This window comes from Thalia democratica, chromosome 3 (genome assembly GCF_965202585.1).
Source record: "Thalia democratica chromosome 3, ktThaDemo2.hap1.1, whole genome shotgun sequence".
NCBI classification, from domain to species: Eukaryota; Metazoa; Chordata; class Thaliacea; order Salpida; family Salpidae; genus Thalia; species Thalia democratica.
Genome location: NC_139167.1, coordinates 43198964 through 43222242, shown reverse-complemented (window position 1 = coordinate 43222242; position 23279 = coordinate 43198964). Strand labels below are relative to the sequence as shown.

General features: G+C 25.7%; 1 protein-coding gene across 1 annotated transcript; it reads right to left on the bottom strand.

Moving 5' to 3' along the window:
* Nucleotides 1-756: 756 nt before the first annotated feature.
* Nucleotides 757-12983, bottom strand: LOC145831976 (carnitine O-palmitoyltransferase 2, mitochondrial-like). Its single transcript, XM_082939333.1, has 5 exons — nucleotides 12766-12983; nucleotides 9303-9602; nucleotides 6895-6974; nucleotides 4053-4309; nucleotides 757-3721 (listed from the first exon to the last, which is right to left on the bottom strand). Exons 1-5 carry the CDS (start codon nucleotides 12970-12972, stop codon nucleotides 2592-2594), a joined length of 1974 nt encoding a protein of 657 aa, XP_082795459.1. The 5' UTR covers nucleotides 12973-12983; the 3' UTR covers nucleotides 757-2591.
* Between the last annotated feature and the right edge of the window lie 10296 nt (nucleotides 12984-23279).

Here is a 23279-nt window from a genome sequence, read left to right as displayed (position 1 = left end):
TTAAGCCAAGTTAGTAAAGTTTTTAAATTGTTTCAAAATTTTATACAAGGAATTAAAACGCAATTAGTCAAATTATACCAAATTACCGTAAAATAGTTATTATAAAATATATTTTGCTTAGAGGGCCACATTTATTTGCTCGCAGAATTTTCTTTCGCGGGCTGCATTTCATTAAAAAAAAAACGTGCTCGCGGGCCGCAGTTTATGGTAGGTAAATTTACCTTATGTTAAGAATCGCTGAACTAAAGCATCATTTTTAAAAATTGTATATAAGAAACTAATTTACTTTACGACTAAAACAAAACTAAGAGCAAACTCTAATATACAGGTTTATTAGCTGTAAATAAACAGTTATAAACTGCAGTGAAGTTACCGCACTCTTTTAAGAAACTAAAAAAATTAAATTATAAATTTATTATGCATAAAGTTATATCATTTTGTGAGATTGCATTTATTAGTCAATGGTTAAAAGAATTTGAATAAAAATGAAAAGCATATAATAATAAAGTTCTGTAACACATAAAATTAAGGAATATATAACAGTATTAATAAACTTTCTAAACTAACTTATATAACAAACTAAAAAATTGTTCTTTGTTTATGAATTAATGATTAAATATATACAACATTGCAAAAATAACTTTATATAATGAGCTCATAAAATTCAAAATAAAATTTTACATAAAACAACTAGTACTAACACTGTTGTTATTTTATTTAAAAAAAACCTATAAAATAAATTCATCTTAAGAACAACAGAATCAGCTTTTTAGTATGAAAAAAAAAAATTCAAACGATTTTATCAGCATGCTTGATATATATAAAATACATATTAAAAGTTTATAAACAATTTGTAATAAGTTTTGTTCAATCACCTAATTTCTTTTAACAATTAAAACAGACCAATTATTTAACAAAAATTAAAGAAAAATTTTAATGTGTATTATAATATTAAAAATTAAGTGTCTGATTAAAGACTTAAAACCTAACTACTGTACTTATGTGCTTTTATAAAATTATTTAATTAAAGTCAATTGTTAGTATTACCTTTTATTAAAAAGTATTAAAATATTATAAAATTATGAATAAAATAAAATTAAATTATAATTATTCAGGGTTGCCAAATGTTTTTGGCAAATTTTCTCCCGGTTTTCAAAATTTCCTCCAGGTTTTTAAAAGTACATATTTTTGGATCCATTTTTAGTTTAAAATAAAGATTAAGGTAAAAATAGGTGTTAAATAGTATAACAACATTGAAAATATACTGTAAAGCTACTATAAATGTGTTTTTTAATAGTAAAAAAATTTGATGATGACAAAATTTTTTTATATCTTAGATAATTTTTTTGTGTTAATTCGAAATTTTACTACTTAAAATGTTAAAATTGTTAAAAATTCCAGGTTATTTTTCAAAATTTCTCATTGTGATAGCTTAGGCTACCTATTTTGCCTAAAAAGTGACAACCCTAAAATTAGTATTTCAATAAAATATACTATCTTTTTATCACTAATATATTCATTAAATTTTTTTTGTATATTAAACATACTAATATAATAATCTGGGTTGCCAAAAAACCTGGAATTTGAGAAATTTTGAAAAATAACCTGGAATTTTGAACAAAAATCACTAAAAAATCCTGGGATTTTTAACAACTTGAACATTTTCAGTAGTAAAATTTTGAATTAACACGAAAAAATTATCAAAGAGATAAAAAAAATTGTCATCACCAAAATTTTTTTTGTTAAAATTTTGAGCTAATTAAAGACACTAGATTAAAATGTTTCGCCTGCAACGCAATTCACATTTCTCTAAGGCATCTATTATAGTAAAGTTATATTTATTTACAATCAATACGAGTATGACTTTAAATAAATGCTTGTACTGTACACCCATTATATAATAGTACTTAATTTTATTTTGAAATGTTCATTATCTAGTCTCTTAATCTTTCTCTTGCGAAACAAAATTAAAATATTTTTAGCTTTAATAAATTTGTGAAATTAACTTAAAGTTTTAATTTTAACTGTTTGAATTATCATTATAAGTCTTGGTTTCAGCGTCTAAATTAAAAATATTTGATTAAAATCTTAAAAGTAGAGCCCGCCTGAAATAAAAGCTAAAAAAATTACTTAATGATTAGAGATTTTAAAACTAACAAGAATTAAAAGGTGGAACTCAAACTTCTATAGAAATAGTGGTTTAAGTGTGTGGCAACCCTGTTATTTAATCATACTTCCTGAAATAAATTCTTTAAAAACTTGCATGTATAGATGTAAGTGAAACAATACAAAAATTTTATAACAAAAAATGTCCTTAAACCATTTTTATGTAAAACTAAACTGAATAAATGAAAACTTAAAAAAAGTTAAATTGTATATACAATTAAATTTTACGTTAAAACAAAACTAGTATCCTTACTATTTATATAAAACAATTTTATTCAATTAAACTGTAAACAAAAAACTGAAAAATATGCATGACTATAAAAGTCAATAGATTATTGTCATCAAATATATAAAATGAGAATTAAGTTAAATATAAATAAAATTAAACATTAAATATTTAATAGAAGCAATAACATACAACTTTACTACGAATCAAAAATATTATAAATATCATCATATGCTTCTACAATAGCATCACATAGTTGTTGAGCTTTGGTATCATCATAAGCAGTAATGTTAACACCAACTCCTTCGTCTCTTATTCCGTAACCTATACCAAAACCTTTAGGAATTACTGGAGCAAAACCTCCTAGTTGAAGAGCATCGCAGTTCAATGTCGAAGTCGAAAGTACTATAGAGTTCATCAAATTGTATGTCTTTGAATTAAAAAACGCAGGAGTTCCATTTGGTCCAAAAATTTCTAGTGACGCCTGTTTTAACGCAAACAAGTGCCTGTCAAAGCCCAATCCCATTGCTGCTTCCTTTGTAAGCTGATTGTGCTTGTTACAGCTTGTATTGATAGCTTTTCGACATTGTAATTTCACTTCATTGTCAGTCAGTTTGTTTTGCAATTTAGAAATTAACAACAACTTAGCGGCAGCAATCGATTCGACTGAACAAGAACGAACCGTTTCAGTTCTACCGTGTTTAAATGCAGAAGTGCTACAACTTTCATAAGTTGGAGCAGGATGGTTGTATACATACATATGGCCGACCTGTATGGCTAACTGCATCACTCCATCTGGTGAAACTTTTTTGTTTTTAAGAAACTTTTTGTTCAATTTTTCAGTAAAACCTCCAGCTGCAGCTAATGAACCTCTGGAAGTGTCATAATCATGTTTAGAAACAGATATTACATTTTCTAGTTCTTTGTCAGTTTCAAAAGAAAGTGGAGTAACCAAGTTGGAACTAATCAAATCATTTTTATCGTCAATGTCTGTTAGAGTTGGATTTTCAGTAGAATCAGAGAAAATGTCACTAAAAAATCTGACAACAGCAACTCCATCACCCCAAGCATGCTCAAAATTAAGAGCAGTATCGCCATTGGCAGCAACTATCAAGGAAAAACTCTTGTCGAACCAACGCGCATCACCATGTAGAAATGTTTCAACACTCTTCTCTGTTGACTCCGTGTCAACTTGATCATCAAGCACAAGACAAAAGATTGCAGAATCAATGGCTTCTAGTTTAGATTTGTTGTCACCTAAAGAAATAAGATGGTGGCGAGCTGAAGCCCAGTCATTACGGTCAGCAGTGCTCAAATGGGCGATTGAACCTAGACCAAAATAAGCTATTTTAGAAAATTGTAAAAATGTTTTAGCAACATTTAAAAGGAAAGAGATTCAATATTAGCACTAAAATGTTTAATTTGTGTATCATTACAACTTTTATATATAATTACTCTATAACAAGAATTTTTTTTAAATATTTTTTTTGTGTTTAATATTTCAAATAATTGTAAAATCTTTAGTGTTTAAAAGTTATTAAAAACTAAAAGGTGTAAACCGACTTAATAGTTGAAAATAAGTTACAAAATAATAATTCATCAACGTTTAAATTTAATCTACAATTTATTATAAAACTTATATTTCACTTAAATCAAAAACCTTCAACATTGTCAGAGGAGATCTTTTTTATCCAGTTTAGTGATGTTCTTACCACATTAGCATTAATAACATCGCCATTGGTATCCAAGACCGACAAAGAATAAAAATTACCTTTGTAAAGCACTACAATGTGTTTACTGTTATTGTAAACTTGCAATTTATCTTTTCCTTGACATGGAATTCTTGTTGAACTAAACAAGTTTTTAAATTGACTCATGTCAAGTGGGTAAGCTCCTTGCTTCATCATAGGAAGATACCTAAAAGTTTGTACAAACTATATACATAACTTCTATATGTGTAATAACATATCATTACCAAAAATACTTTTTCAGCAAAATTTAAACTAACTAAACATATCAAAGTAAAATTAGGCCGCGCACATTAACAGTTTAAAACATTTTTCTAATACAACCTTTCCTTTCCATACTTTACAAAACTTTTAATAACAATCACTAATACTTTTTCAAAATGCACAAATTATTAAACCAGTAACAAAACTAAAATAAGCGTATTTTTCAAACTTAGCTTACTGTACAAAAACCTCCATTATTACTACGTCATGATACTTAAATGTTTATCAAAATTTCTGTAAGACATGTTATTAAACTTTAGCTTTACTGACGAATATATGAGATAGAAATGCGGTTACAGTGATAAATTTAATTTTGAAACATCGGAAAAAACTAAAACGAACAATAAAAATAAAAGAAAGCGAAATATAATTTGGTATAACCCCCCTTTTGTAGTTCGTCAAAACAAATATCGGCAGAGAATTTATAAATTTAGTAAAAAAACATTTCAACAAAAATAAACCATTATCAAACATCTTTAACAAACATAATATGCGAATCAGTTATTTATGTATGGCGAATTTGAACACAAGTAAATGAAGTACAAAAGTTAATCTTTGCCTTTCATGACTAAAAAGTCGGCGCCGATCTGTGTAAAATTAATACCATTTGAATCTGAATTAATTGATTTAATTAATAAAATTAAACTTAAACCTGTTAAAACTAATAACTTTCAATATAATTTGCGTAACAAAATCAATTCTATAAAAAAGTCTAATAAACTTGTTATTTTTGCAGATAAAACTAATAATTTATATAAAATCAGTCCAAAAAATTATGATCATTTTAAATTTTACAATTACCTTTTAATGGGCAGTAATTTTAAAATCTTTTTATTTTATCTGTGTAAAAATGTAATTTATAAAGTTAAAGTTAAAAGTAAGGGCCCTGATAAAATTTATATCGTAAGTACAGCAGGTAGTTTCAAGGATAGATATGCTAACCATAAACATACTTTTAAAAATATAAATAAAAAACAAAGCACGCGTTTATCGGTTTATGTCCGGAGCTTTTTTCACAGGTACGGTAAAAGGCCAAAAATGGAGTGGAGTATTGTTTCAAAGATCAAACATGCATCCAACGTAGTAAGTAGAATTTTCCCAACTTGCAATACAGAAAGAGCAGTGATTGCAGCAGAAGATAAAGACCTACTTCTGAACAAGCGTTAAAATTTATCGAATATTTGTCCCCACAACTGACGATTCTACTTTAAATAACTCTGTCTACTTATGCACTTATTTATTTCACAACATTCACATTTACAAACACTTACAAATTTAATATGTTTTTAAGGTGCATAAATTATTGATTAATTAGTTAAACTTATTATGACGTAACATTTCTGCACAACTTAATATAATTTTCATTTTTAAAAACTTGCCTATTCTTAGAGCTTTTTTGAGGTTAGTGTGTGCTTTTATTAAATATGTAATATTTGTAGACAATTTTATATTTTTATGTTTTTATTCCAAACTTTGTTTTTAAACCATAACGTTCGTTTATAGTTACTCACATAAAGACTATACATAATTATACATGCTTTTTTTATAATGTGTGTTAATATTTCATAGACTCCGTAGATCTGTTCTTAAATTTATTTGAGAGCAGTGAAACGCCGTTAGTCGGAATAAAGTTTTGACACAAAAACATCTGTGGTAATTATATATATGTAGAAAATAAGATGATTGTTTAAACTCAATCCCATTCTACAGAACCCACTTGAAGGGCTTTTAAATAATTTATTAGTAAAATGCGTTTTAAAAAATACTAGTACATATGTTTCATAAAAACAAAAAAAATGTCTTTAATCTTCAGCTAGTTAAAATTTAAAATAAAAAGCACTTTGGTAAACAGAGATGCAAAAGTTATACAAAAAACATACATATATATGTATATATATATAAGTATTTACTTAATAATATAGTATATTTAGTATTATTTAATACACAAAAACAAACATATAGCTTATACACCTGTTTAAGCGTCTAATGCACTTTCTTTAGCAAGGCTTTAGTATTTGTAAAATTAACATGTTATATATATTCATATATAACATGAATTATATTAATAAAATAAATATTTTACTTAGCCAACTTAAAAGGAAAAATAATATTCATAACTTAAAATTAAAGAAACTAAGAAGGTTTTAAGCAGTTGAAATGGCAAATTTTGACATTGCCAAATCAAATAATTTAGCCTGACCCGTACAAACCAACAATAGTTTTTAAAGTGGGCAGTATTGCTCTCTATATTGCAATTTAGTTTAGAAATTACTGCTAAAAAATAAAAAAAATCACTATTTAAACTTGAATTGCATTACAATTACATGTGTATAGAATTAAAACATTTTTTTAAATATAAACAACATAATTTTTTTTTTAAATTTTACTGCTAAATTTCGAAGCTTTATTACTGTAGCTGTTTTTCTTTTCTATTTCAAGTTTTTTTTATTATAACAGTTTTCATATTAAACACAATTACTGGATAAAAACCTGATCATTGCAAAATTTGGCAATATTTTCACCAAACGTTGAGTACTAATGGACTTTGCTTTGTCATTTAGGTAGAAGACCTGTTTTGGTTTAAAACATTTAAAAACATTAAAAAAGTAACATTAATAGTATGATTTGAGCCAATTAACAAATACTTATAATAGTTGTACTACTGACTAACTTCAATGGTAATAATCAAAGATTTGAGAATATTGATACAAAAGCATTCTAACTAAGTTTGATTTTTCTAACTTTATTATATAAGTCTTTTGAAAGCGTTAAGATAAACTATAGTTCAGTTTTTATAGAAAAAAAAACTTCTACAATATATACAAATGTTTGATCAGACTAATTGGATCATCAGACCACAAGCCTTTAGTAGACAAGGACCCAGGTTTTGTTTTTATTGAAACTTGTCAGTCAGTTGCAACCGAAAACCATGCAATCATTTTCAATCAACCAAAGGCTTATGGTCTGATGATTTAAGTGGGTATTATTAAACCTTTATGTTAATTTGAGTCTGTCTCGCAGCATAAGTAAGTCTAAGCTTACACTCTGTTAGAATTTCGTAATTTTTTTCTTTCGAGATATAAAATAATTTACTAAAAATCTATCTTTTCCTTCATTCTATGAGCTAGAGACACATTTTTTTACGAAAAACTTATACAATTTACAAAACTTTGAATGTTGAATTTTTAGAAATAATACATAAAAAAAACGAAAAAATAGGTTTTATTGTCCAAAGGAATTTTCTTGTATTTAAATACCATTTGCAACTTAATGTAAAAATATTATACAAACTAAAACAATTATTTTATAAACTTAAAGCTTTTCGAATCTACTAGATTCTTTTTCAAAAGTTAAATGAAATGTAAAACAGTTGAGGATTTATTTAAAAAAAAATTAGTTTAAATTAACTAAGACGGAATTAAACAAAGTTATAAAAAACATTCTATTCAAATCAAAATTAACAATAAAGTTTAAGTTAATATATTGTTAGTAGGGCTTTTTTCCCATTTGCAGATACTTTTTGTTTTTTTTTTCAATGAGCATTGATTTTAAACTTTAAAACTCACCTCGAGCACATCTCTTAAGGACTTTGAAGTCAATGTTGATGTTGGAGTTTGGACAATGTAAACAATGATTCAAGTGACCAAAAATAGCACTGCGTTTATCTTTTCCTTTGTGATCAACAACGCTTCTAAACATTTGAGGCAATGTCTCCCCAATATAGGAGATGCTCTGGTTTTCAGAGCAGGTGTAGTTATATATGATATTCGCGTCAAATATTTCTTAACCCTTGCTTTTAATGTTGAAATATTCAGATACTTTCTTAGTGATATATGCTGGTCTTATTTTTACATTGTGTTTTTCAAAAACAGTTGTTATTCTTTTTGAAATCTTAACAATTAATTTCCTAAGTAAATAATTGTAAAAAACAAACATCGATTTCAGAGTTTTTACCAGTATTTGTATTTTGCCCTCGATTAAAAGTTAAAGTGTTGTTTTTATGGCTCTCAGGAAAGTTATTTAATTTAGTTCATTTAAGTTGTTCCGGATATTGATCCCTTAACAGTATTTTTGTATTTTTTTTAATTTCTTTTTTGAAATCAATAGAGCTATTACATAAATATACTGATCTATTTAAATAATAACAGTATTAAATTTATGTAAGAGCTTTTTTGATTTTAAAGAAGAACTTAAAAAGATACAAAAATACTGTCAAGAAATCAATATCCTGAAGAACTTATACGAACTAAACTAAATCACTTTTCTAAAACCCACAAAAACAACTTTCAAACAAGAATAAAATACAAATACTGGTAAAAACTCTGAAATCTATCAATGTTCGTGTTTTACAATTATTTACTTAGGAAATTGGTTGTTAAGATTTCAAAAATAGTAACAACTGTTTTTGAAAAACACAATGTAAAAATAAGACCAGCATATACCACCAAGAAAGTGTCTGATTATTTCAACATTAAAAGCAGGGATTAAGAAATATTTTAAGCTAATGTCATATATAAGTACACCTGCTCTTTATACCAGAGCACACAGGGGAGACATTGCCTCAAATGTTTAGAAGCGTTGCTGATCACAAAGGAAAAGACCAACGCAGTGCTATTTTTGATCACTTGAATTATTGTTTACATTGTCAAAACTCCAATATCGATGACAACTTCAAAGTCCTTAAGAGGTGTGTTCAGGTGAGCTTTATAATTTAGAATCAAGGCTCATTAAAAAAAAATAAACCATATACAAAAGTACATATACACAAGTATCTACAATACTTTAAAAACAATATTCAAAATGCCAAAAAGTAGACAAAACTTTAATTATTATATTGCTAAATATAAACAAAATTAATTTTAATTGAAAAAAATAAAAATAGGTATAAACAATCTTACTTCAGGTGCCAGGCTTTCATTTTCAAGTTCTTTTTTAAACTTAAGTGCACTAATAATTAAGTTTGTAGCTCTTGTAGTTTGATGGTTTAAAAGCTCATTTGAATCTTTCTTGAACAATAAAAATGGATTGTAGTTTAAAGGCAAAGGTGTTCTGCTTTCTAAATACATGTCAAACCATGGTCCAGTGATATAAGATGTATTCTTATTCATTTTGTCTTTTTGAACTATGTATCTTTGTAATGACTCCCCCTCATCTTTAAGTAAAGAGTATGAAAGAGATTTTGCCTCATCAATATCTGACTTTTATATTTTTTGATAAGACTTTAAGTTTTCCTCGATAAAGTTTGATAAAGAAAAAAACTAGATTGTATAGAATTTAAAAATAAATAAAACATAAACTTAATATGATAAATTATAACTTGAATTAATAAAACAGGGTGTCAATTATAAAGATTTTAACTATAAACAAAAAATTTACAAGTTTTACATTGAAAACGACAGGGTTGCCACTGACTTTTGGAAACTTTTCTCCAGGTTTTCAAAAATTCTTGCAGGTTTTTTAAAGTACGTGTTTTGAGTTTATTTTAGTTTAAACTTAAGTTCAAGGTAAAAAACTGTGTTAAATAGTATAAAAACATTGAAAAGATATTTTAAAGCTGCTTCAAATGTATTTTTAATAAAAAGTTTTTTGATGACAAGTTTTTTTATTTATATGGTAGATATTTTGTGTGAAATCAAATTTTTTCTTCTTAACATGTAAAAATTGTTTAAAATTCTAGGTTTTTCCAGGTAAAATAGCAACCCTGAAATGACTAAAAATTTACATCAAATAAAATGAACCATTCATTATCTTCATATATACAGGGAAGCCACTTGATTTTTCAAAAATATTTCCAGGTTTTTAAAAGTACATATTTTTGGGTCTGTTTTTAGTTTAAAGGTTTGTTTAAGGTAAGAAACTGTGTTAAATAGTATAAAAATATTGAAAAGCTGGAGAAAAGTTTCCAAAAGTCAGTGGCAACCCTGTTGTTTTCAATGTATAACTTGTAATTTTTTTGTTTATAATTTTGTTGGACTAGCTACTTTAAATATGTTTTTTATTTAAAAAAATTTTTGATGATGACAGCTTTTTATTCATTTATACGATAGATTTTTTGAGTCAAATTGAAATTTTACTACTGAACATGTGAAAATTGTTATAATTTCAGGTTTTTTTAGTGATTTTCGTTTAAAATTCCAGGTTTTTTTTCTCAAATTCCAGGTTTTTCAAGGTTTTTTTTTTTGCCTAAATTGTCAAACTCCAGGTTTTTCCAGGTAAAGTCGCAGCCATGTATATAAATAGAATTATGAAAAGCAATAGAAATCTTTTAGTAATTATATTTAAAAAAAGTAATTAGAAAACAGTTTTGACTGATTATAAAATATAACTTAAGTGTAATCAAGTATACTAGTTTAAAAACAATTGAAAAGAATATCCAAAATTTAAAAAAATATTACTTAAAGAAATGTATTTCCGGTTAACTTTTTAAAGAAAAAGTTTTTTGTGGGATAAATTAGTTTAAGAAAATTACACTAAAAATTAAATTTAACTTTTAAAAAACAAATTTGTAATGAATTAAATTAATTTAAGTTTAGATTATTGCCTGTTATCGTAGTTTGCTAACGGCTGGATTAGGAAAGAGGTTTATAAAAAAAAACTTGCTTAAAAATTTTTATAACTATATAAGTTGATTGTAACTAATTTTTATTTCTAGTTTCTCAAAACTTTATTCAGCAGACCAGGTTTTGCTCAAATAGTTAGTCATAGCCTAAAATAAGTAATTATTTCTAAAATAGAACTAACTAATACCTACACTACTAACTAGTTTATGATAAACTTGAATAACTTTTATAACTATATATTTGTATTTTGAAACTTTGTATAAAGAGCCTTTTTTGAACTTTAAAACTGCTTTTAATTCTAAATAGATTTATTTAATAGACTTAAACACAAAAACTAAAAAGTTATTTAACTATATAGTAAAACTTTTCATATACTGAAAGTTTATAAAACTCCATACTTATCCATTACAATGTCAAAAAAGAAGAACCCTTAAACAACAAATTAAACCTATAAGTACAAATTTTTTAAAAATATTTTAAAACAAGAATTTCTTGATATCTAAATATGAAATTACAACTATAAAATGTATATTAGCTTTTGGGGTAATAATGCTTTGAGAAAATGTTTTATTATTGAAATCTCATTATTAGAAATTTAATTTAAAGATATACAACTTTTGTTGTTGTTTTAATATTTTCTAAATAATAACTTTTAAACTACTAATAAATCTATATTTATAGAAGATCCCACTTATTCTTGCTGTTCTAAACTAATATTAAAACCATTGTGTATAAATAGTCTTTCTATTGCACAAAAAAAAAATTATTAACAAATTTTAAGTTGGATTTCTTTCTATTCTAAATAATTATATTTACTGGTCTGTAGTGATCAATTTGAAAAGCTTTTAAAGTACATGAATTGGAAAGTAATGCAGAAGCATTTAAAAGCATACAAATATTAATAACAGAACAAATGTAAAACATATAATTAAAATTTGAATTAATGTTAAAAATATATTTAATCAGGAAGTTATTTTTATTTTTGAGAACAAAATGTGGGCAATTTTATCATATGTTTTGGATCCCTGCTACAAACAAACTAAACAAGTTACTTACAGAATATCTAAATAGATTTTACTAAAATATTTTTGTCAAGGATGATATATTATTATTTTTTTATCAAATTCTACAGAAGTAATTTTTGAAATAACAATAGTATATTTCAGCAGTTTATAATTTATAAAAATTTTGCCTAACTTCTTTAAACTTTTACAGAAAAATGAAGCAAACCTCTTAGCAATAATTTAAATGTACAACTTATAACTGCTGTAACTAATTTCAATAACTATATGTTTCTATTTGATAACATGTTACGTTAAAAGGCGTTAAATCCTGGAGATCCTGATAAGCTTTGTTTTTAAACCATAAAGTTTGTTTATAGCTACTACCCACATAAACATTATACATAATTATACATGCTTTTTTTTCAAATGTGTGTTAATATTTTATAGACTGCGTAGATCTGTTCTTAAATTTATTTGAGAGCAGTGAAACGCCGTTAGTTGGAATAAAGTTTTGACACAAAAACATCTGTGGTGCTTCTATTTGATTAAGGTTTCTTTATTTAAGCACTGATGAGGTCTTTAACCAAAACTTAGTTTGCATAATAAAGTCTTAAAAGAATAAATATACTATTTCTCCTCTAGTAGTTGAGATCTTTATATTTGTTTTCTATAAATCAAAACATATAATAAATACATGCTGATTAATATTTTTTGTATATATAATGTACAAAATAACTTTATATTTCATAACTTAAAAGTAAAAAACATTATACATAATAATAACAACTTTAACTTACTTTTAAGCAATCAGGATGTCCTTCTAAGGCTTGCAATGATCTTAAATACTTTTCTATTGAATCTTGTAACTTTGGTATTGGAAGTCTAGGCAAACAGTTTTGAAAGTGGTAAGTAGGTAGAATATTTTTATGAAGTGTATGAATTTTTCTAGTAAACTGTGATGCAATCAACTTACTATAATTAGATTTTAAAATCAAGTTTTTCATATTGTAAAAGTAGAACTGCAAAAAATACTTCAGTTTAAAACAGTTTAATTAAAAGCAACAATAACAGATATGTATAATGCATATTGGGTTCAATTTTTTGTATAGAATAAAATTTTAATATGTTAAACTTTCCTAACAACAAGTATAAAACAGGAACTGTAAAAAAATACTGCTATTTAGGGCAATGCAAAAGTTTTTGTTTGTTTTTCTAATTTCAAATCCAATACTTAGTTAAAGTAAATAATTTGTGTATGCATGCTGTAAGCTAATATGTGCTTAAGTTATTATTTTCCAAAAAAAAACTATCAGACCGCTCATTTTCAACTGTGCAAGAATAAGCATCTTAAAAGGTATTTAAGAAATGAAATTTCATCAAGTGTAGTCTTATCTATACTTGTAAAGTACTATCACCTGAATTAACAACAAAACTATTAATACTTTTTTTACCATTGTTTGTGAAAAAATGCTTATTAATCAAAGAAGCAACATCTTTATGTTATAAATACTTGAAAACAAAAGTCATGTACTATAAACTACCAAAGTATTATCTAAAGGCAAATAATGACATAGTTTAATGACTTTAAAGGTGTATGTTATTGATAAAGTATAGGATAAATACTGTTTAGTATATTCAAATTTTTTATGGATTTTATCTTACAATACAATATCTTAGTGTCTTCTCTTCAAGCAGCAACTTTAAAACTAGTGCTAGATTTTAAGCATTTCTTAAAAGTCTTTTAATAGAACTTTCTGGCTTAACATAATCTGTTTAAACATGTGGTAACTGGGTCATTTGGAAACACAATATAAGCTTGTTATTTTGCAACAGTCTGCTAGTCTGCATTCTTGAGTTGCTTATGCAAATATTTTAAGTGATGTAGTATTTTTATATATGGAAAAGAGCATCAAAAATGTTAGTAAGTGTACCATTTTCATTGTTACAAAGCAAGCAACTCAACAGTTGAATCTAAAATAAATATTAAATTGTTACTTTTAATTTAGAAGTTACTTAACTAATTTTGTTCTGAAAATAATGTCATTGTTTTCATTATTTTTGTTTTTTAAGTATTTTTGGTTATCTTTTTGAATCATTTTCTTTATGTTATTCATAAAAATGTAAGATATTCTGTAATTGTTTCTAATTATAATTTAGTTTAGTTTATGATCTTCTTTAAAACGTTTGTGTTTTACTTGGAAAAAAGCTTTACCTATATTGATTTTAATGACTGGCAATAGATGAGGTTGTAAAGAATTTTTTTTCTTGTTTGTACTGGTTTCTTTTTTATTTAATGTGTCTTAACATTTGTATATTAAAGTTTTGGTTTGATGCTAGAGTTAAATTAGAGAAATTGAAAATTAATGATTTGGTTATGGAATCTTTGAAGATTTCTTAGTTTTTGGTAGACTATTGAGCCTTTATTCAATCATTTTTGGAAGGTTCTTTTGATAACAATGGTGGTTTGAGTAATTGTTATTTGATGCTTGAATTTTCTGTTTAGTATTGTCTGAAGATGTTATTTGAAGTTTATAGGTATTTATCTAAGAAATTACATTTTTATAGACATATAATAATTACTATTTAAAGGCATATGAGGTTGGGGTCCATTACGTTTTTTTACAAAAATCAACTTTGGCTTTTACACGAATGCTTCAAGTACAAATTACAAGTCAATTTTTATAGAAATCAAAAATACCATTTAACTTTTGAGGTTTTACAAGGCTGAAGTTTCATAGACATTTAAATTCAAGATTCTCAACACATTCTTATTTTTTACTTTTAGTCATTACCGCATTTTAAAACCGCCCGTAGTCACATTAGAGCAACAAAACTCTAGCTAGAACCTTGTTCTATGTACATAGAACTAAAGTCAAAACAAGTACTAACTTTCTACTACAAAAAAATAAATAGTTATGGTACCCGGAAAAATACCGAAAACTAATAATTAAAAAAAGAAGAAGCCGAGTAAACTAACTTTAAAACTGCCCGTAGTCACAATATAGCAACAAAACTCCAAAACCTTGCTCCATGTGCGTAGAACTAAAGTCAAAACAAGAATTACCTTTCTACTACAAAAAATAAAATAGTTACGGTACCCAGTAAAGTACAAAAAAAATAGTAAAAATCATTGAAGCATGTAACTTTTAGCTCGATTTAGTTCAATCATTTTTACGCTTGATTGAATACAATAGTTATTTATTTAAAAGTAAGTGTTTCGTATCCTTATCTTTAACATCGCCTTAATTTTTATAAAAGTATTGCAATCAATCGGATAAATTTTTTAATATAAATCAGTATGTTGTAGATATACTTTATTTTAACAGATTGAATTATCCCATCATAAAAATCAAATAATAAGTGTAAAATTTCAGAGTGTTTTGTCGACGAAAATGGCTTCTAGTTAGAAATGAAAGTGGCTTATTTCTAGTGATGTACCGGACTCACTATCCGGGTCCGGGTCCGGCCGGATATTGCCATTTTTGTCTGATATCCGGATCCGGCCGGATTTTAATTTGAAAATAAAGTCCGGATCCGGTTCCGGCCGGATTCTAATTTGAAAAAAAAGTTTGGATCTGGGTCCGGCCGGATCCTGACAGAGATCCGGCCGGACCCGGATCTAGTTAGTAAAAAAGAGCATACTGAAAATTATTTTTTCAAAAACAAACCCTGTGTAAATTAATAAGAGTCATTTTCGTCAGTTAAAATTAAACACCTACCCCGATTAGCTCACTTTGTACACGTGACTAATTTACATTTGTTTACATTTAAACTATGAAATAAACATTTCAGAAATACAACTCTTTACATATGTTGTAAAATTAAAACCTTTGGAATGAATACTTGCAATATTTGTTGTTTAAAGTTGAGCTCAGAGAATATTTAGAGTTAATACGGTTGAATGTACGAGCCAATGAGAATCATATGACGAAATGTTTCAAACTAAATACTGATGCAACAAAACATCAGAACATGACAGGCAGTTTATATGTAAGCAGTTAGTTAGTTTGGTGCGCAGCTTGAAGCAACAAAATATCTTGAACTTTTTGTGAATGCTTATTGTAAGTAGTGTTTTGTTTTAAAAGTGAATATTTCAACTGGTGTTTAATTGTTTTAATACTTAAGCCAGGTTTATAGTTTAATAGTTTATGAAAACTTTTACAGTTTTTTGTTTACTAAAAGTTTTATTTAATTTTTAGTATATTGTTCTAATTCTTTTGATATAGATTTAAATAGCTTCCAGTTTCCACACCAAAGTAATTAATAATTTTGTATATGCTAGTATTTCTTTTTGTGTTTTATATAAAAGATTCATCACTCAAAACTGTCGTGTCTGATTATAGTAAGTAGTCTCAGTTAGAATTTATTATTTGTTAGATATTAATTAAATAAGGTAGGATTTAATTATGATGGGTAGTACTAATTAGTTAAGTGTACCACAATCAGTCCACAACTTTACTGCTAAATTGTCAACCTTTGCTAGCTGTTCTACTGATTATTAGATTAAAGTAATTTTTTCAGTTTTTAAAAACCTCATTCCGACTCAGGCTTGTTTATACTCACTCTAGCTAGTTTTATTGACTAAAACAGTGGCAACTCTGCTAGTTTGAAAATTTTTGAGAATTTTAGAAAATCCTGGACTGCCTCAAGCTAGTTTAGTTTTTTATAAAAACTCAGGCTAGTTTTCTTTTAGACTTTGAATGAGTTTGAGCCGATCCAGTTTTCAATATTTTGTAATTTTCTAGTGTATTTTGTTCAAGAACTTGATTTCAGATTTTTAATTGTAAATTACACCTAAATTTGTAAACCTTGTGGCTAGCTGTTCTACTTTTTATTAGACTAAAGTTCTTTTTTTTTTAGTTTTTAAAAACCTCATTCTGACTCAGGCTAGTTTATACTAACAATGTACCGGACTCACTATCCGGGTCCGGCCGAATATTGCCATTTTTGTCTGATATCCGGATCTGGCCGGATTTTGATTTGAAAAAAAGTCCGGATCCAGTTCCGGCCGGATTCTAATTTGATAAAAAAAAACCGGATCCGGTTTCGGCCGGATTCTGATTTGAAAAAAAAAGTCCGGATCCGGGTCCGGTACATCACTACTTATTTCAGAGTGTGATCAGTTTTTCTGAATTTCCCCTAATTTGAATAGCTTTTTTTTAAGCAGGGCTAAAAATTGAAATAAAGAATGCAACAGCATATAATAACCATAAGATCGTAAACCACATGAAAGGAAGTAAATAAGCTTAAGAAAAACAAATATCGCCACATAAAACATAACTATTATAGTTAGTTTAATGAACTCTGTAGATTCTTCTGTTAGTTTAAAAGCAAATGTTTTAATTAGCTACTTATGTTTTTTTTATTAGTACAAGTCATAATGTTATTTATACCTCTATTTTTAAAACGTAATGTTTTGAAGTGAAATATACTTTTTTAGTATGTTATAAAATAGAAATAAATTAAACACAAGTCTTTAATCGTGATAATGATCTTACAAATGTAGTGTAAAAATATTTAAAAATAGAAAGTATCAAAAGTAAATAATAAAAAATAACGATTTAAAAATATAAAAACATCGATAACATACGTTACGTAAAATAAGGTGAATTTATTATACTGAGTTTTGCAGATTACAAATTAATTAATAAGAGTAGCAGATAACAAGATAATTTAATTTCTTATAAATAAACAAACATAAAATTCTGAAAAATATAATTTTGTCAATCAAGTCAAGTTTTAAAGTTCATGATAGTTTAAAAAAAAACCTAGTTTAGATGAAAATTAAAAATAGTTATTAATAGTTAATTTAAAAAACCATATATTACCAAGTTTATAAACTTTTTAACATAGACTATGCTTGTTTTTAAACCAATTATTATCAATTTTTTTAATGGTAACTTAACACTTTTTTATATTCTAAAGAACGTTCTTTTGCTTTGCTTTTCACAATAGTCTTTATCGAACTGGGGTTTTACTTTTGTAGTGGGGCCCCTTTACAAATTTAATGTTTTTTTGCATTTTTCACTTTGCAACGTTTTTCTCCAAAAATTTTTAATTACAAATTTTTATATTATTTACACACCTATCAAATTGAGTTTTAAGACGTTATTATATATTTCTTCAATTTTTTTTTAAACATATACTTAAATAATTTTTTCAGAAAAGTTCCAAATTTACACAGTTTTTTTACATGGTTTTTTTTACATGGTTTTATACTCTTATAGCAAAAGTAAGTTATTATTTAAATAAGTTTTACTTTTAACGGACTTATATAATTAAGTTTTATAACGTTATTAAATTTTATATATCGTTTATAAATTTTTGTTTACGTAGTTTGAGGGATTTCTTGATCAACAGTAAGTATTTAGGTAAAACTTAAATTAGTCATATATTTAAAAAAATAATAATAAGTTGGAAAAAAATATGATAACGTTATTAGACTTAATTATATAAGTCTGTTAAAAATAAAACTTATTAAAATCATAATTTACTTTTGCTATAAAACGATGTAAAAAAAACCAAAACCGTGCAAATTTGGAACTTTTCTGAAAAATTTATTTAAGCATATGTTTAAAAAAAAAATTTTGAATAAAAAAATTAATAACGTTTTATGACTCAATTTAATAAGTATGTTCAAAATATAAAAATTTGAAAAAAAAATTTTTTTGAAGAAAAACGTAGCAAAGTGAAAAAATGCAAAAAAGCATTAAATTTTTAAAGGGGCCCCACTACAAAAGTAAAACCCCAATTCGATAAAAACTATTGTGAAAAGCTAAGCAAAAAACGTTCTTTAGAATAAAAAAAAGTTTTAAGTTACCATTAAAGAAATTGAAAATACTTGGTTTTAAAGTTCGGTTAAAAAAATTATATATACGAAAAACGCTATTCGAGCCAAAGTAACGCTCGTCATGAACAGGGCACACATTATTCAACATTACTTGCAGAAACTTTTCCTTATTTTATATTCAATATAAACTTACTACCAGGTCCAAATTTCTACAATGTACTTTTAAAAGTAAAGACATCGGTAAGGTACGCACTTTAAGAGGTACACACCCGCGTAAGGTACGCACTAATTATTCTGAAAAAAAAAACTATTTAATATTGGTTTTCGGAAACTTATTTAAAACTAAATGTTTATAAACTTTTAACAGGTCTTATCAGAGACGAAGACAAGCTCTTTAAAGCAAAGATAGAAAGCTGTAACTAGTAGTGACATTTTAACTACGTTTGACATTCTAACTATATCGAAACTTTATCGTCAAATAAATAAAAATAATATCTTTTATGAAAACTTGTATTTGACTAAAACTAAAAAAAAAAAAATAATAATTAGGTATAAAATTAGTTTTATTTGGCCAAAGTTTAATTAAACTTCTACTAAAACTATTTTAAATAAAAGATTAATTATTTATCAGTAGATAAAAATAAAGAACGCAACAATTAAAAAAATTATAACTCTAAATTTTTACCAAACTTAAATTATATAAAATATTTCTTTAAGTTTAAACTACCGAGATTTTTTTTTCAATAAATGAATAAACAACTTAAATTTAATTTTCAAATTTTAATCATCAATTTTTGTCAGGAAAAAACCTAATCGTAGCGGTACAATATTTAACGAAACAACTATATTACAAAAACTAATCAAATAATTGAACACAGTTTAATTAATAAATGTATATATTAAATTAACACAAAACGAGTTTAATTATTGTTTTTTGTTTTTACACAGTTAAAGTTTTACCAATTTAATCGTTGAATCATCAAATAACTGAAATCAATTAGTAATAACAATAAGATGAATAGCATAAATTCTATAGAAATATTTTTGTTCTAACCTTTTAATTGTTACAATGTAAATCAAAAAAAGTATCAGTGAAAATTATCTTACGATGCCGAAATCTAGATTTTTGTGAACTGAGAGACAAGCTCAAGTTAACATTAAATTAGTTTTTATTGTACCATTTCAATCTTTTGATCAAGATTAAGCCCAACTTATACAGTATAAAATGCAGTTAGTTGTTTAAATAAATAAGTGCACTAATATGGTTAAAGTAAAGGAGTATAGAATATATTTAATTTAAATAAACAGGTTAATCTACTATTAGGTAACTATTTTAGCTTAAATACTAGTCTAAATATATGTTTTAAATTTGTAAAGAATAAGCTTCTAATTTAAGCCTTAAACTTATATAACTGTACATCTGTATCAAGACTCCAGTCGGGGCGCACATACTTAATTGTAATCAAAGCAGACAATATATACACCTATTTGGGCATGACTGTTTTTTGTAACTCTTTTTTCATTTGTTTATTATTGGAAAATTTTTTGTGTACATTTTGTTTACAATATTCTAAGTAAATATACTATTCAGAATTTTCGTTTTACTTTGTTTCATTTTTCGTTTGTTTTGTTTGTTAAAGATAAAATTAAAAAAAAAATATTTCATCGAAATAGGTTGTATAGGCATGCTGTGTACGACTCGATAACTAAAAAGTTTTTTCTTACACCAGGTCTTTAGACCAAATTTTTTGAGCGTTTTATATCGTTTGTTAAACAATAATATAAAGCATAAGCTTCAGCCAAATTTTTAAGTTTAATAGTATTGATATACAAAAACTAACAAACAACCTTAAATAAACAACTTTTTAGTCTATTTTAAATAGAACTATTATTTGTACCAGAACTTAGCTTCAATAATTTAACTTCATCCTTTTTTGTTTAAAAACAGCTTCTACCTATGACTCATACTTGTTTTGGAAAATAAAGATTATTTTTTAAGCGTAACTACTACATTATATTGCTGACTTAACTTTAGAAAAACATAATATTCAATCTAATGTATTTAAAAATACTATAAAACACAAATTATTGCATAAATTCTTATAAAGAAATCTATTATATAACTGTTAAAACATAAATAAAATATAAAACTAATTATGCTGCTTTTGTATCAACGCTTTTTATTACTGACGAAAAAACATTTTAATACTTCTAACAAATTAACTATAAAGAAATACCTAAAAATGAACAATAAAGAAAAACTTTAATACTTTTGACTAACTACTAAATTAACTACTAAAAAAAAACATTTCTTTTGGTACAGGAATAGCCTCCTGCACTCAATTAGCAATTTAACTAAAGAAAGAATTGTAAACGTAAACCCTTTTAGTTCTATAGACATATTACTTTTAGTTAGCTCAAAAATTCTTCTTCTTCGTACGGAAATGACTTACAGCACTCAATAAAGAAATGATGAAACTTGTTTATTTTGTGCATTATTAAAATTAAATATCTTAACATATTTTGTTTGATTTTCATCTCTTTGCCACAATCACTTATGTGGTCCTTCAGGTCTCCTTAAAACCTTTCTACCGTTTGGGTATGAACCCAACGGTTAGAAGGATTGACAAAACTGATACTATGATTAACAGTATAATGGCAATGGTCCATCGACGCCCCGTTGGCGTCAACAAGATTACTGATATTGTTAAAGGTAGGCCAGCAGTCGCTCATTATAATTGATCCTTTTCTTATGTGTTTTATTTTTGTTTCTTTGTAAAAAAAGAAAAATGAGCGTAGCAGTCTGAATTGTTATGAAACGGTCTTTTATGTCTAAGCTTTAGGTGAAGAATCATATTTAAGGAAATGATTTCGAAGTTTCTAGGTTTAGTTTTTGACAAAGTGTTCAAATATTTTAGAACTAATCAGACTTGAAACTACTTCATTACTTTTAAAACCTTAATTGTGTAAGAATGATCTAACAAAAATGTTTATATTTTAACTTAATTTTCAGCAAATAAAACAAACGAAAAAAGAAACAAAGTAAAACGAAAATTCTGATAAGTATATCTACGATAAAAATATAATATATTATTATACATTAAATATTGTTTATTGTGCAATGTTGGACTCAGGCATCAAAACCTGAGCCACTTAAACAGGACACACGAAAAAAGGAAAAGAAAATAAACTTATATTCAACACTTTAAGATAAATTATATATATATATAAACATAATTTAAATGAAAACACAAAGTTAAACACAATATGATATACAAATAAACTAAACTTAAAAAAATTCAATTCAAACTTATATATTACTTTGTACACACAATAAAGAAGTTTGTTTAAAATCATCGCTTATAAAACAAAATTCATAATTACAAAATAAATAAGTAAACTAATAGTTTGTAGGGGGGAGGCGTAGAGAAAAAAAATATTTTTTTCTTTTGTTTATAGTGGAAAATTAGTGAATTTTACTGGTATTAATTGTATTTAAATCGAATCTTTTTAGCTTTAAACAAAACTGTTCAACCCCCTCACAAGATACTATATCCTGAGGTAGTCTGTTCCACATAGCTTTTGCTCTGTGAAAAAATGCGCCTTGCCACTGACTGTTTTGAAAATCATGTTTACATTTTATTTTCAAATTATTTCCTCTTAGTTTATATTTATTTTGCGAAAAACTAAAAAACTGGTTAAAAAAACTTTTATATTTGTCATTGATAATTTTTAAAGAGTTAATAGATCAAATTCCCATCTTCTATATATAGTTACTATACTTAAGTTGTTTATAAATTTATTAAAAACAAAAAAGGCTGTAGTTTAAACTTAAAAGAATTATTTTATATAATTTAAGTTTGATAAATTTTAAGGTTATACATATTTCTTTAAAAAAAAGTTGCATTCTTTTAGTTATCTAGTGATAAAAAATTAGTTTAAACATTTATTTAAAACAGTTTGAGTACAAGTTTAATTAAACTTTGGTTTAAGTAAACTAATTTTAAACCTAATTGCTTTTTGTTGTTATTCGTTTTCAACACAAGTACAAGTTTTCATAAAAAGAACAATTTCTATTTATTTGACGATAAAGTTTCGATATAGCTAGAATGTAAACGTAGTTAAAATGTCATTAGTAGTTACAGCTTTCTATCTTTGCTTTAAAGAGCTTGTCTCTGATAACACCTGTGAAAAGTTACAAATATTTAGTTTGAATAAGTTTCCTTAAACCAACATTAAATTATTTAAAAAATTAAAAAAATATATATATATATTGCGTACCTCTTAAAGTGCGTATCTTACCGATGTCTTTACTTTTTTAAAACCATATTGTAGAAATTTGAACCTGGTAGTAAATTTATATTGAGTATAATATAAAATAGGAAAAAGTTCCTGCAAGTAATGTTTCACAATGTGTGCCCCGATTCGTGCATGTAACCTTTATTTTTTACATAATTAATTAAGGCATCAGTTACTTTTACCATTTCTTAAAACTAGTTTTTTAAATTTAAGTGATAAAAG